The sequence below is a fragment of the Bubalus kerabau genome, chromosome 8, assembly GCF_029407905.1.
Source record: "Bubalus kerabau isolate K-KA32 ecotype Philippines breed swamp buffalo chromosome 8, PCC_UOA_SB_1v2, whole genome shotgun sequence".
Classification (NCBI taxonomy): Eukaryota; Metazoa; Chordata; class Mammalia; order Artiodactyla; family Bovidae; genus Bubalus; species Bubalus kerabau.
Window position 1 is genome coordinate 31,768,550 of NC_073631.1, and position 14,171 is coordinate 31,782,720.

General features: G+C 37.8%; 1 protein-coding gene across 9 annotated transcripts in view; it reads right to left on the bottom strand.

Annotated features, from left to right (window-relative positions):
* MACC1 (MET transcriptional regulator MACC1) overlaps positions 1 to 14,171 on the bottom strand; it is a 90,127-nt gene that overhangs the window by 54,668 nt on the left and 21,288 nt on the right. For 2 of the 9 annotated variants that reach the window (XM_055589945.1, XM_055589944.1), the window contains exon 2: positions 13,918 to 14,076. The exons of 6 other annotated variants lie outside the window; for them this stretch is intronic. In XM_055589945.1, the coding sequence (XP_055445920.1) occupies positions 13,918 to 13,979 (62 nt within the window). In that variant the 5' untranslated portion in view covers positions 13,980 to 14,076. Of the gene's footprint in view, positions 1 to 13,917; positions 14,077 to 14,171 lie in introns of those variants that run through there. One more of the 9 variants, XM_055589951.1, reaches the window with a different exon arrangement.

Here is a 14,171-nt window from a genome sequence, read left to right on the forward strand (position 1 = left end):
TCATTAGATAGAATCACTGTTTCAATGGACACGAATTTGAGCAAATTTCAGGACATAATGAAGGACAGGAAAGATTGGCATGCTGCAGTCCACGGGGTTGGAAAGAATTGGACATGAGTTAGTGACTGAACAACAACAGCAAAGTTTCATTTCAAATTCAACCAGTAGAACATCAGAATCATAAGCAGTCACTGCAAAATAAAGATAGTATAAATAAAGGGGTTATGAATTTTTAAGCTACTGGAACTAAGCAATATTTTTTTATACATCTATATTAACTACATAGTATTTCATGCACATATGTTTTAATAGTTTTCTGTTAGATTTGTAGGAAAGAAGTTCAGGGTTTTGTGTGATATATAATACATTTCAATTTTTTTTCATTTTAAAATTTGGAAATACACAAACAATATTTGAAATTAAAGGACAAATTACTAACATTATGCATGAAATTGTTCTATCCAGTTTTACTTATTAGATGAAATTATTAAGCTACATTGTTCAAGCTTACTCTATCCTTACAGTTATTTTATACCTGTTTGATTTATAAATTTCTGCTGGAAAGTGAAAGTGAAGTCGCTCAGTCGTGTCCAACTCTTTGTGACCCCATGGACTGTAGCCTACAGGCTCCTCCCTCCATGGGATTCTCCAGGCAAGAGTACTGGAGTGGGTTGCCATTTCCTTCTCCAGGGATCTTCCCAACACCCAGGAAATGAACCCATGACTCTTTTATCACAGGCAGATTGTTTACCGCTATGTCACCAGGGAAGCAGTAGTTATGTTTCTTTAATGGATTTTCTCTTTATTTTTCTCTAGCATTTCTCTTTATCACTATGAATGTTTTTTACCTAAATTTTTATTTGGGTGTGTTTTAAAATGGAATGGTGCATGAAACTCAAGGAAATTCAGTATTTGTGTGACATCGTTTTCTCTTTATTTCAACACTTTTGATTGGTTATTAGGTATGCTACCATAAACAGCTAACAGCTGGATTTTTAAGAACTCACATTGATTATTAATCTGTCTTTAAATAGTTGAATTCTATCATTTTATAATCATTTAAAAGTCATCAAGTGTCATGATTTTTACTTATTTCTACCACTTCATATTGTATTTTTACTTATTTTTCTTTCTTTTATTGGTTTGATAAAATTTTCAATATTCCTTTTATTCCCTATTCCAAGTTTCTAAACATATATCATGAGTCTCTTTAGCCTCCTGGTGAGACTATGGAGGAGGAGTCTCAGTCTGAAGAAGTAAAAAGCTGAACTTGAGTTACTAACAAATTGTTATTTGTACAGAGGTTTAAAATTTGCTCTTTTAAGAATTAATAAGAGACTGACAAATTGCTCTTTAAAATTCCACCACTATCTATCTATAATATCTATTGTAAGTTCTTATAAGACTGTAATATCTATTTTACATTATTATATTATCATTATTACAATATATATCTTACAATATCTATTGCAAGCTTTCATAAGACTATATAAAAACATGTATTATTCTAAAATATATATTCTGATATTCAAACAATAACCAAAATGAACATTCCAACTTAACCAAAGAGACAAATTGACTGAAAATGACATGTAATCATGGAAGAAAGACAAGAATATAAGGAAGTTTATTTGGATAAGGTTGGATGTCCAAGCTAAAAATGAGATGGCACTTAGAATATATATGGAAGAAAATAGAAACATTCTTTTAAGTAGATTATAATCTATGAAGAAAATTTTTAAAGAATACCTAATCTGCTTAGTTACAAAAGGAAAAGGGTAAAAACAGAGAATACAGTAAATATTACTATTAATATTTAAAAATACTTGTGAATAAAATAATAGAAAATAGAGAGACTGGAAATAAGGGAAATCTGACAGAAGGAAGAGTTTGTCTAATATAGGTTAACTTAAACTTGCAGAAACTAATAACAGCTAAAGATTACTAGGTATACTCTGTGCTAGGTAGTGTTCTAAGGACTTTACATCTGTTATCTCCTCTAACCTGCATAGTGAAGTGAAAGTGAAGTCACTCAATCCTGTCCAACTCTTAGTGACCCCATGGACTGCAGCCCACCAGGCTCCTCTGTCCATGGGATGTTCCAGGCAAGAGTATCGGAGTGGGGTGCCATTGCCTTCTCCAAATCTGCATCGTAAGTATGCATTATCATAAGTATTATTATCTCCATTTTGCAGTGAGGGAAACTGAGGTATGTAGAGATTAGTTTACTTACCTAATGTCATATAGCAAAGAAGTAAAAGAGTCAAGAGCCAAAGTGCAAAAATATTGCTCTGGGGTCCACACTGTCATAGAGTAAAACCAGAGTAATCTGTAGGTAATGTCCCTGAAAATCCTAAAGTAGAAGGCCTTTAGTAGCTCCCCTGAAGGACCAACTACAACTGCCACCGCATGGCCAGAGCGCTGGTTACATCCGTAATCGTATTCCAGGTCAGTAATGCCCTGCTCGTTGGTTTCTCATGTTGTTTTTCTTCCTAACATCCTCATGTTGCCTCTCCAGGACCCCTTGTAATCTAAAGGCATCTTTGATTCTTATAAACTCAAAGGGACCTACTAACTGGGATGTTTTTGAGTTTTACCATATAAATGAGAAGAAGCATTTATCAACATTCTAAATGGATCTGGAAACTTTCAACATAAAAACTGGTCCATAAGTATAAAATATTTAATGCCAAACTAAGTAACTAGAAGTTAGAATAAATCATTATCTTAATCAGAAAAACAACAGGACATGTGAATTTACAGCTGTAGTCAGGATGGAGCACCATAAAAATGTAGTATCATATTGAAAAGTGGGTAAGATAATAAAATAAATAAAAGGAACCTAAAATACTGAAAATGAAAGAATGATCTGTTCTATTTAAATTCACTGGAAAAGGTTTTAAAATACTATCTGGAAATTTTGAGAGGATTCACTTGAAGAAAATAAAAATGTCTAAGGACTGGTTTGAGGCATTTGAATAATTTCATTTAAAAAAAGGAAGAATGAACATATAAAATTCCTTAGGAGATGTAAACAATAATTTTAAAATCATTCATAAAAACATTCATCACCACACAATTTTAATGCCAAAGTAAATTATTATAAATATCCCATAATGTAGAAAAAAAATGGATTACAATGGATTCATTAAAACATTATACAGTCATTAAAGGTAATCTTGGTGGAAGTATGTAACAGCATGAAGGTTTTGGTTTGTTTTTTTTTCTGCTTAATAAGTTATGCTTGGATGCACTGAAATGGAGAGGAGTTGGGGGCAGACAGGTAGGCCTGCACTGGAGGGAGCTGAAATGAAAGGTCAGAGATGTACTTTTTAATTTTTTTAAGAATAATTGCTTTACAGAATTTTGTTGTTTTCTGTCATAAATCAACAAGAATCAGCCATAGATACCCCCATGTCCCCTCCCTCCTGAACCTCCCTTCCATATCCCTCCACATCCCACTCTTCTAGATTGTCACAGAGCCCCTGTTTGAGTTCCCTGATTCATACAGCAAATTCCTGTTGGCTTTCTATTTTACATATGGTATTGTAAATTTCCATGTTACTCTCCTCATACATCTCACAATCTCCTTCTTCCCCTCCCACCATGTCCATAAGTCAGTTCTCTATGTCTGTTCTCCATTGCTGCCCTGAAAATTATTTCATCAGTACCATCTTTTAGATTTAATATATATGCATCAGTATACACTATTTACATTTCTCTTTCTGTCTTACTTAAATCTGTATAATGGGCTCTAGGTTCATCTACCTCAATAGAACTGACTCAAACGTGTTCCTTTTTATAGCTGAATAGTATTCCATTGTATTTATGTATCACAGCTGTCTATAGACATCTAGGTTGCTTCCACGTTCTAGCTATCGTAAATAGCGCTGCAATGAATATTGGGATAAATGTGTCTTTTTCAATTTTGATTTCCTCTGAGTATATGCCTTGGAGGTCATATGGTGGTTTTATTCCTAGCTTTTCAAAGAATCTCCATTCTGTCTTCCATAGTAGCCGCATCAATGTACATTCCCACCAGCAATGCAAGAGGGCTCCCTTTTTTCCACACCCTCTCCAGCATTTATTGTTTGTAGACTTTTTCATGATGGCTATTCTGACTGGTGTGAGGTGGTATCCCATTGTAGTTTTGGTTTAGATTTCTCTAACAATGAGAGGTGTTGAGCATCTTTTCATGTGTTTCTTAACCATCTGTATGTCTTCTTTGGAGAAATGACTTTTTAGGTCTTTTTTCCCACTTTTTGATTGGGTTGTTTGTTTTTCTGGAATTGAGTTGTATGAGCTGCTTGCATATTTTGGAAACTAATTCTTTGTTAGTTGTTTCTTTTGCTATTATTTTCTCCCATTCTGAGGGTTGTTCTTTCACCTTGTTTGTAGTTTTCTTTGCTGTGCAAAAGATTTTAAATTTAAATAGGCCCCAACTGTTTATTTTTTTTAATTTAATTTTATTTTTTAACTTTACAATACTGTATTGGTTTTGCCATATAGCGAAATGAATCTGCCACAGGTATACATGTGTTCCCCATCCTGAACCCTCCTCCCTCCTTCCTCCCCATATTTCCTTTACTCTAGGAGGTGGGTCATAGAAGACCTCACTTTGATTTACATCATCGAGTGTTCTGCCTATGTTTTCCTCTAAGAGTTTTATAGTTTCTGGTCTTACATTTAGGTCTTTAATCCATTTTGACTTGGAATATCTCTTCATTTCTTTGTGTGTGGCATTAGGAAGAGTTCTAATTCCATTCTTTTCCATGCAGCTGTCCAGTTTTTCCAGTACCATTTATTGAAGAGGCTGTCTTTGTCCCATTGTATATTCTTGCCTCCTTTGTCAAAAAATAAGGTACCCATAGTTGCATGCGTTACCTCTGGGCTCTCTATCTTATTCCATTGGTCTATATTTCTGTTTTTGTGTCAGTGCCATACTGCCTTGATGACTATAGCTTTGTAGTATACTCTCAAGTCAGGAAGGTTGATTCCTCCAGCCCCATTCTTTCTCAAGACTGCTTTAGCTATTCAGGGTCTTTTGTGTTTCCATATGAACTGTGAAACATTTTGTTCTAGTTATGTGAAAAATGCCATTGGTAATTTGCTAGAGATGGCACTGAATCTGTAGATTGCATCTGGTAGCATAATCCTTTTCACAATATTGATTCTTTCTACCAGGATCATGGAATATCTCTCCATCTGTTTATGTTATCTTTGATTTCTTTCATCAGTGTCTTATAATTTTCTGTGTCCAGTTTTTTTTGTCTGCTTATGTAGATTTATTCCTGGATATTTTATTCTTTTTGTTGCAATGGTGAATGGGATTGATTCCTTAATTTCTCTTTCCTATTTTTCATTGTTTATATAGGAATCAGTTCAGTTCAGTTCAGCCACTCAGTTGTGTCTGGCTCTTTGTGACCCCATGAACCACAGCACGCCAGGCTTCCCTGTCCATCACCAACTCCCAGTCTACCCAAATCCATGTCCATTGAGTCGGTAATGCCATCCGACCATCTCATCCTCTGTCGTCCCCTTCTCCTCTTCCCCTCAATCCTTCCCAGCATCAGGGTCTTTTCAAATGAGTCAGCTCTTCGCATCAGGTGGCCAAAGTATTGGAGTTTCACCTTCAACATCAGTCCTACCAATGAACACTCAGGACTTATCTCCTTTAGGATTAGCAGTAAGTATTTTTATAAGACTATGTTGAAATGAAAAAACTTAAACATGGTAGAAAATCATGAAACGTCATGAAGAGAAACAGGACAGAGATATTGAAAACCTGACATACACAATAATACTACCAGTACATTTGTTTAAGTGGTAAGACTCTTTCAGTGATTTTCATTTTCCTTTTCTATATTTTTTAAATTTCAATGAGTGTATATTATTTTATTATGAAAATATTATTTCACATAGAGAGGACAGTAGTAATTAAATCATACCTAATGTCTACAAAATCACTGCAGATGGTGACTGCAGCCATGAAATTAAAAGGTGCTTACTCCTTGGAAGGAAAGTTATGACCAACCTAGATAGCATATTCAAAAGCAGAGATATTACTTTGCCAACAAAGGTCCATCTAATCAAGGCTATGGTTTTTCCAGCGGTCATGTATGGATGTGAGAGTTGGACTGTGAAGAAGGCTGAGTGCCGAAGAATTGATGCTTTTGAATGGTGTTGTTGGAGAAGACTCTTGAGAGTCTCTTGGATTGCAAGGAGATCCAACCAGTTCATTCTAAAGGAGATCAGTCCTGGGTGTTCATTGGAAGGACTGATGCTAAAGCTGAAACTCCAATACTTTGGTCACCTGATGTGAAGAGTTGACTCATTGGAAAAGACTCTGATGCTGGGAGGGATTGGGGGCAGGAGGAGAAGGGGATGACAGAGGATGAGATGGCTGGATGGCATCATTGACTCGATGGACTTGAGTTTGAGTGAACTCTGGGGGTTGGTGATGGACAGGGAGGCCTGGCATGCTGCAATTCATGGGGTCGCAGAGTCGGACACGACTGAGTGACTGAACTGAACTGAATGTCTAAAGATGGATATGTTTAAAGGAAAAACAAGATGAAGGATAAACCACATGGGAACAAAGAAAAATTCTTAAAATTGATATGAACTCTAATATGAATTAATATTTTGTGGCAATTCCTTGATTTCTTTACCCTATTGAACCAGCAACCTACTGATTGTATCACTGTTTCACTGCCTCTCACCTGTTTCCTCTTCAAATAGTTCTTCCTCTATTCACAGTTTAAATGACAAGAATGGTCACTACAACCACCTTCCTGCCTTCCTCCTTAACTCTCCAAATGTTTCTACAAGTTCTATCAATACTAACTATTGGAACCATACCTTGGTTAAACCCAACACTGAACCTATTAACCATAATCCAGAAAGTGCTCGTAGATGAAGAAAAGCACACAGACTAACGCCAGGTGGGTAGTTCCTAAAGTTGCCAGGCAATCTTACTTAAAATCCCGGGCACATACATGCCCCTGTCCTTTCTTGTTGAATCTCTAACACCCTCCTTGGTTTTCATTTTTAACTGATAATTTTCCTTCGTATTTTACTGAGGATAAAAAAAAAGCGTTTAGAGAGAACTTCCACCTGTTCTTACCAACACATCTTTTGAACTACCTATATTTGGATCATGTGCTTGGGTTTCTTTGCCATTACTGAGGATGAACTGTTGGTACTGCCAGCCAAGTATCCCTAGCTCTACAGATATGCAGGTTCCATACCTAGTAATCTATTCAAAGAAATGCATCAAAAACTCTCTTTGTCTTTCCAGCATCACAAGTGTATTCCCTTCTGTTGCATCTTTCCTATATGCATAAAAACATGCTGATACTTTGGACATCTTTTTAAAAAGTCAACCAAACCATCTTGACCTTACTTTCCCTCTAGGTTCCACCCATTTCCCATCTTCCCTTTATAGCAAAAACAGACACACAAAAATACCTTCTCTGTTCATCCATAATTATTTTTTTCTTATTCTCAGTGCCCTTCCATCATTTTTACCTACTGTCCACTCCATCAGAAATGCTCTTGTCAAGGTCACCTATGAGTTCCTGTTGCCAATTTCCATGGTAAATTCTCATTCAATGTCTTTAATCCATCAACATCATGCAATGTAGCTTATTACTCTCTCCTCCTTGAACAGTCAGGTCATGCAGATCATATCATTCATTTATTCAAAACCTTGCAATGGCTTCCTTTCTCAACCAAGTAAAAGACAACATCATATGATCTGTAGGAACTTAGTCCAAAACACCTGACCCTACACCCAGTCTGAGGTCATCTTCTATACCCTCTCCTTCATCAAGTGACTCCATTCACACTGGCCTTACTGTGCTTCAAACACAATAGGCACATTCCTGCCTCATGGCCTTTGTGTTTGTTGATTTCTCTGCCTAAAAATCTCCTTCCCCAGATATCTGTGGTGACTTCATCAGCATCTTTATATCCTTACCAAAATATCACCTCATAAATGACACTTTCTTTGGCCCCTTGACTAAAATTATTAATTCAAAACACATCCTTCATTGCATTTGTCTATCTTCTTTTTCTCCATGCCGCCTATAACCTCTAACATGCAATACATAAGACTACTTTATTTTATGTCCTATATTCCCTACACTAGAATATAAGCACCACAGACTAAAGACTTATTTATTTGTCTATTTTGTTCACTGTTGTATCCCTAGGATCTAGATAAGTTTCTAGTGTATAGGAGGTACTCAGTAAAATATGCAGCAAAATGAAAGAATGAACTTCTAATTGAGAGCTGAGAAAGTAAAGAGCTGGATTCAGTTCAGCTCAGTTCAGTCACTCAGTCGTGTCCGACTATTTGCGACCCCATGAATCACAGCACACCAGGCCTCCCTGTCCGTCACCAACTCCCGGAGTTCACTCAGACTCACGTCCATCGAGTCAGTGATGCCATCCAGCTATCTCATCCTCTGTCGTCTCCTTCTCCTCCTGCCCCCAATCCCTCCCAGCATCAGAGTCTTTTCCAATGAGTCAACTCTTCGCATGAGGTGGCCAAAGTACTGGAGTTTCAGCTTTAGCATCATTCCCTCCAAAGAAATCCCAGGGCTGATCTCCTTCAGAATGGACTGGTTGGATCTCCTTGTAGTCCAAGGGACTCTCAAGAGTCTTCTCCAACACCAAAGTTCAAAAGCATCAATTCTTTGGCGCTCAGCTTTCTTCACAGTCCAACTCTCACATCCATATGACCACTGGAAAAACCATAGCCTTGACTAGATGGACCTTTGTTGGCAAAGTAATATCTCTGCTTTTCAATATGCTATCTAGGTTGGTCATAACTTTCCTTCCGAGGAGTAAGCGTCTTTTAATTTCATGGCTGCAGCCACCATCTGCAGTGATTTTGGAGCCCAGAAAAATAAAGTCTGACACTGTTTCCACTGTTTCCCCATCTATTTCCCATGAAGTAATGGGACCAGATGCCATGATCTTCATTTTCTGAATGTTGAGTTTTAAGCCAACATTTTCACTCTCCTCTTTCACCTTCAACAAGAGGCTTTTTAGTTCCTCTTCACCTTCTGCCATAAAGGTGGTGTCATCTGCATATCTGAGGTTATGGATATTTCTCCTGGCATTCTTGATTCCAGCTTGTGCTTCTTCCAGCCCAGCGTTTCTCATGATGTACTCTGCATAGAAGTTAAATAAACAGGGTGACAATATACAGCCTTGACGTACTCCTTTTCCTATTTGGAACCAGTCTGTTGTTCCATGTCCAGTTCTAACTTGCTTCCTGACCTGCATATAGGTTTCTCAAGAGGCAAGTCAGGTGGTCTGGTATTCCCATCTCTTTCAGAATTTTTCCACAGTTTATTGTGATCCACATAGTCAAAGGCTTTGTCATAGTCAATAAAGCAGAAATAGATGTTTTTCTGGAACTCTCTTGCTTTTTCAATGATCCAGTGGATGTTGGCAATTTGGTTTCTGGTTCCTCTGCCTTTTCTAAAACCAGCTTTTTTCTAAAAAGAGCTGGATTAACAGACCAAAAATTACATGTAACAAATTGATGGAATTTTGTGAAGGTTGTCTAGGTGGTTTGCAAATGTGGCATATAGGTAGTTTACATGAATGGTTTTCTTGAAAGAAATGCCCACCATAGTGCGAAAGCTCTGGGAAGACTAACCAAGAAATGGCATAAGTTCCACTATCTACTGGTTCTAGACCAAAGTGAGAAAGGCTGCCAACTAATATGAGAAGGTGAGAGAGACAGAGACAGAGACAAAGAGTCAGACGCAAACACAAACAGAAAGATGAACAAAAAAGGGAGAATGAGAGAAAGATTCAGGAAAGTATATGAGACTCCATTTTCTAACCTACCTTATAATCTATTATTATCTATGCTACATGTGAGAATTAACATGTCTCATTGTAAATGAGTAGACCAGACAGTCACAAATATCTTCACTCTCCTAATTGCTACTGCTACTGTAAGTCACTTCAGTTGTGTCCAACTCTGTGCAACCCCAGAGATGGCAGCCCACCAGGCTCCCCTGTCCCTGGGACTCTCCGGGCAAGAACACTAGAGTGGGTTGCCATTTCCTTCTCCAATGCATGAAAGTGAAAAGTGAAAGGGAAGTCGCTTAGTCGTGTCCAACTCTTAGCAACCCCATGGACTGCAGCCTACCAGGCTCCTCCATCCATGGGATTATCTACATATTTATATAGTTGGTAACTAGTAAACATCTGTATTCTCTTTAGCCTTTACAGCTATCCTAAAAGTCCTCCTTCTGTGAAGATCTGAATAGGTAATCTCGGTCTAGACTGTTTATCAATTTGAAGTATTTGTTCTCCATGCGCACAAAGATAGTCACATGAAATGATATTCTAAATAAGCCCCACTGGCTATAATAAATAAACTTAGCTTGACTTTTGTATTCCAAAGTAACTTAATCCTAAAAGAAGGATATCTATGATACAAAATAACTATAAATGCATCATGCTGTAAAGATAGAAAGATAATTATCCATTTTGGCATTTGATAACCATGAGTTCAGTTCAGTCACTCAGTTGTGTCCGACTCTTTACAACCCCATGGGCTGCAGCACACCAGGCCTCCCTGTCCATTACCAACTCCCAGAGCTTACTTAAACTCATGTCCATTGCGTCAGTGATGCCATCCAACCATCTCATCCTCTGTTGTCCCATTCTCCTCCTGCCTTCAATCTTTCCCAGCATCAGGGTTTTTTCCCATGAGTTGGATCTTCACATCAGGTGGCCAAAGTACTGGAGTCTCAGCTTTAGCATCAGTCCTTCCAATAACTATTCAGGACTGATTTCCTTTAGGATGGACAGGTTGGATCTCCTTGCAGTCCAAGGGACTTTCAAGAGTCTTCTCCAACACCACAGGTCAAAAGCATAAATTCTTTGGCGCTCAGCTTTCTTTACAGTCCGACTCTCACATCCATACATAACTACTGGAAAAACCATAGCTTTGACTAGATGGACATTTGTTGGTAAAGTAATGTCTCTGCTTTTTAATATGCTATCTAGGTTGGTCATAGCTTTTCTTCCAAGGAGCAAGCGTCCTTTAATTTCATAACTTTGGTCACCATCTGCAGTGATGATCATCTGCATCTGCAGTGATTTTAGAGCCCAACTGCCCTGATTTTGGAGCCCCCAAAAATAAAGTTGCTCACTGTTTCCATTGTTTCCCCATCTCTTTGCCATATAGTGAAGGGACTGGATGCCATGATCTTCATTTTCTAAATGTTGAGTTTTAAGCCAACTTTCATCAAGAGGCTCTTTAGTTCTTCTTCACTTTCTGCCATAACAGTGGTGTCATCTGCATGTCCGAGGTTATTGATATTTCTCCTGGCATTCTTGATTCCAGCTTGTGCTTCCTCCAGCCCAGTGTTTCTCATGATGTACTTTGCACAGAAGTTAAATAAGCAGAGTGACAATATATAGCCTTGATGTACTCCTTTCCTGATTTAGAACCAGTCTGTTGTTCCATGTCCAGTTCTAACTGTTGCTTCTTTACCTGCATACAGATTTCTCAGGAGGCAGGTTAGATGGTTTGGTATTCCCATCTCTTTAAGAATTTTCCAGTTTGTGTGATCCACACAGTCAAAGGCTTTGGCATAGTCAATAAAGCAAAAGTAGATGTTTTTATGGAATCCTCTTGCTTTTTTGATGATCCAGCAGAAGTTGGCAATTTGATCTCTGGTTCCTCTGCCTTTTACAAATCCAGTTTGAACAACTGGAAGTTCATGGTTCACATACTGTTGAAGCCTGGTTAGAGAATTTTGAGCATTAGTTTGCTAGCGTACAGTTTGCTAGAGATGAGTACAATTGTGCAGTAGTTAGAGCATTCTTTGGCATTGCCTTTCTTAGGGATTGGAATGAAAACTGATCTTTTCCAGTACTGTGGCCACTGCTGAGTATTCCAGATTTGCTGGCATAGTGAGTGCAGCACTTTAACAGCATCATCTTTTAGGATTTGAAATAGCTCAACTGGAATTCCATCACCTCCACTAACTTTGTTTGTAGTGATGCTTCCTAAGGCCCACTTGATTTCACATTCCAGGATGTCTGGCTCAAAGTGAGTGATCACACCATTGTAGTTATCTGGGTCATGAAGATCTTTTTTTGTATAGTTCTTCTGTGTATTCTTGCCACTTCATCTTAATATCTTCTGCTTCTGTTAGGTCCTTACCATTTCTGTCATTTATTGTGCTCATCTTTGCAAGAAATGTTCCCTTGGTATCTCTAATTTTCTTGAAGAGATCTCTAGTCTTTCCCATTCTATTGTTTTCCTCTATCTCTTTGCTCTGATCACTGAAGAAGGCTTTCTTATCTCTCCTTGCTATTCTTTGGAACTTGGCATTCAAATGGGTGCATCTTTCATTTTCTCCTTTGCCTTTAGCTTCCCTTCTTTCCACAGCTATTTGTAAGGCCTCGTCAGACAACCATTTTGCTTTCTGCATGTCTTTTTCTTGGGAATTGTCTTGATCACTGCCTCCTGTACAATATCATGAATCTCCATCCATAGTTCTTCAGGCACTCTATCAGATCTAATCCTTTGAATCTATTTGTCACTTCCACTGTATAACAACCATAATACCAGGCTTAAGGTATATTGAAAAGCAGAGACATTACTTTGCCAACAAAGGTCCATCTAGTCAAGGCTATGGTTATTCCAGTAGTCATGTACGGAAGTGAGAGTTGGACTGTGAAGAAAGCTGAGCGCCAAAGAATCGATGCTTTTGAACTGTGGTGTTGGAGAAGACTCTTGAGAGTCCCTTGGACTACAAGGAGATCCAACCAGTCCATTCTGAAGGAGATCAGCCCTGGGATTTCTTTGGAAGGAATGATGCTAAAGCTGAAACTCCAGTACTTTGGCCACCTCATGCGAAGAGTTGACTCACTGGAAAAGACTCTGATGCTGGGAGGGACTGGAGGAGAAGGGGACAACAGAGGATGAGATGGCTGGATGGCATCACTGGCTCGATGGACCTGAGTTTGAGTGAACTCTGGGAGTTGGTGATGGATAGGGAGGCCTGGCATGCTGTGATTCATGGCACTGCAAAGAGTCGGACATGACTGAGCAACTGAACTGAACTGAAGATGTTAATAAATAAATCAGGACTATTTTATATGTTTGTCCAGTATACAGTATCATTTTTGTCTTCTGAATATAAAAGATACTTATATTCATGCTAAATTAAATGCTTAATTGTGAGCAGTTTTCTGCTTGGCTTTCTTTATTTGAAACATTTTGATTCTACTACTTTATTATTTAATATTTGTATAATAATTAAGGCCATACATTAACTAATAAATTGTTACTGCATCTTGATATTAAAGAAAAATTTTTTCTCAATACACAATTTTCTTCTCAATACAAAATTTTCAGAACTGACAAATGAATTTAAGAGTCAAAGCATAATAAATAAACATCCCTCTTTTTTTCAAAAAGGAATTGGCAGTGCCTTTTTCCATTCCCACAGCCTGCACAGATAATTCTAAACATGAAAAATCTGGAACAGTTCATGGCTTCAAAACAGCAACAAAGCCAAAATCTGTTAGTTTTTGTCAAACCAATAAAAACTGAAAGGTTTTCAATGCAAGCTTTTTTTTTTCCCCTATAATAACCCACCCTTTCATTTTTGAGAGGCTTCCTACGAACTGTCAATGACAGAATAATCACTGCACCTATTCCTGTGACTTATGCTGTTACAAAATTCAATCTGACAATGACAAGAAAAATGAGTACTACCCCCAATAATGTTTGCTTTCTGTTTTGTGAAAAGACAGTATTTTCCAGCAAAACACAACTGGTACTGTGACACAAAGCCCATAAACAAGGGTGGCATTAAAAACTCAGGTAACAAAGCACCAATATTTTATGGATGGCTTGCTCACCTTTCTCTTGCTCCAGCTGCTCTGATCTGAATATTCTCCCTTAGTAGATACTTTATCCACATCTGCCAATGACTAGCAGTAATACAGCTCCTACTGTATCACTCAGGGTCCAGTAAAAAAATAATAATAAATCATATGAGATCTTCCAAGCATAGAAATCTGAAAGAGTAAAAATTCAGAATGTGAACTAACCTAGATATTGACACCTGAAGGAAGGAGCTATTATTCCCAGACCAAGGAAACAAAAGGGAGGA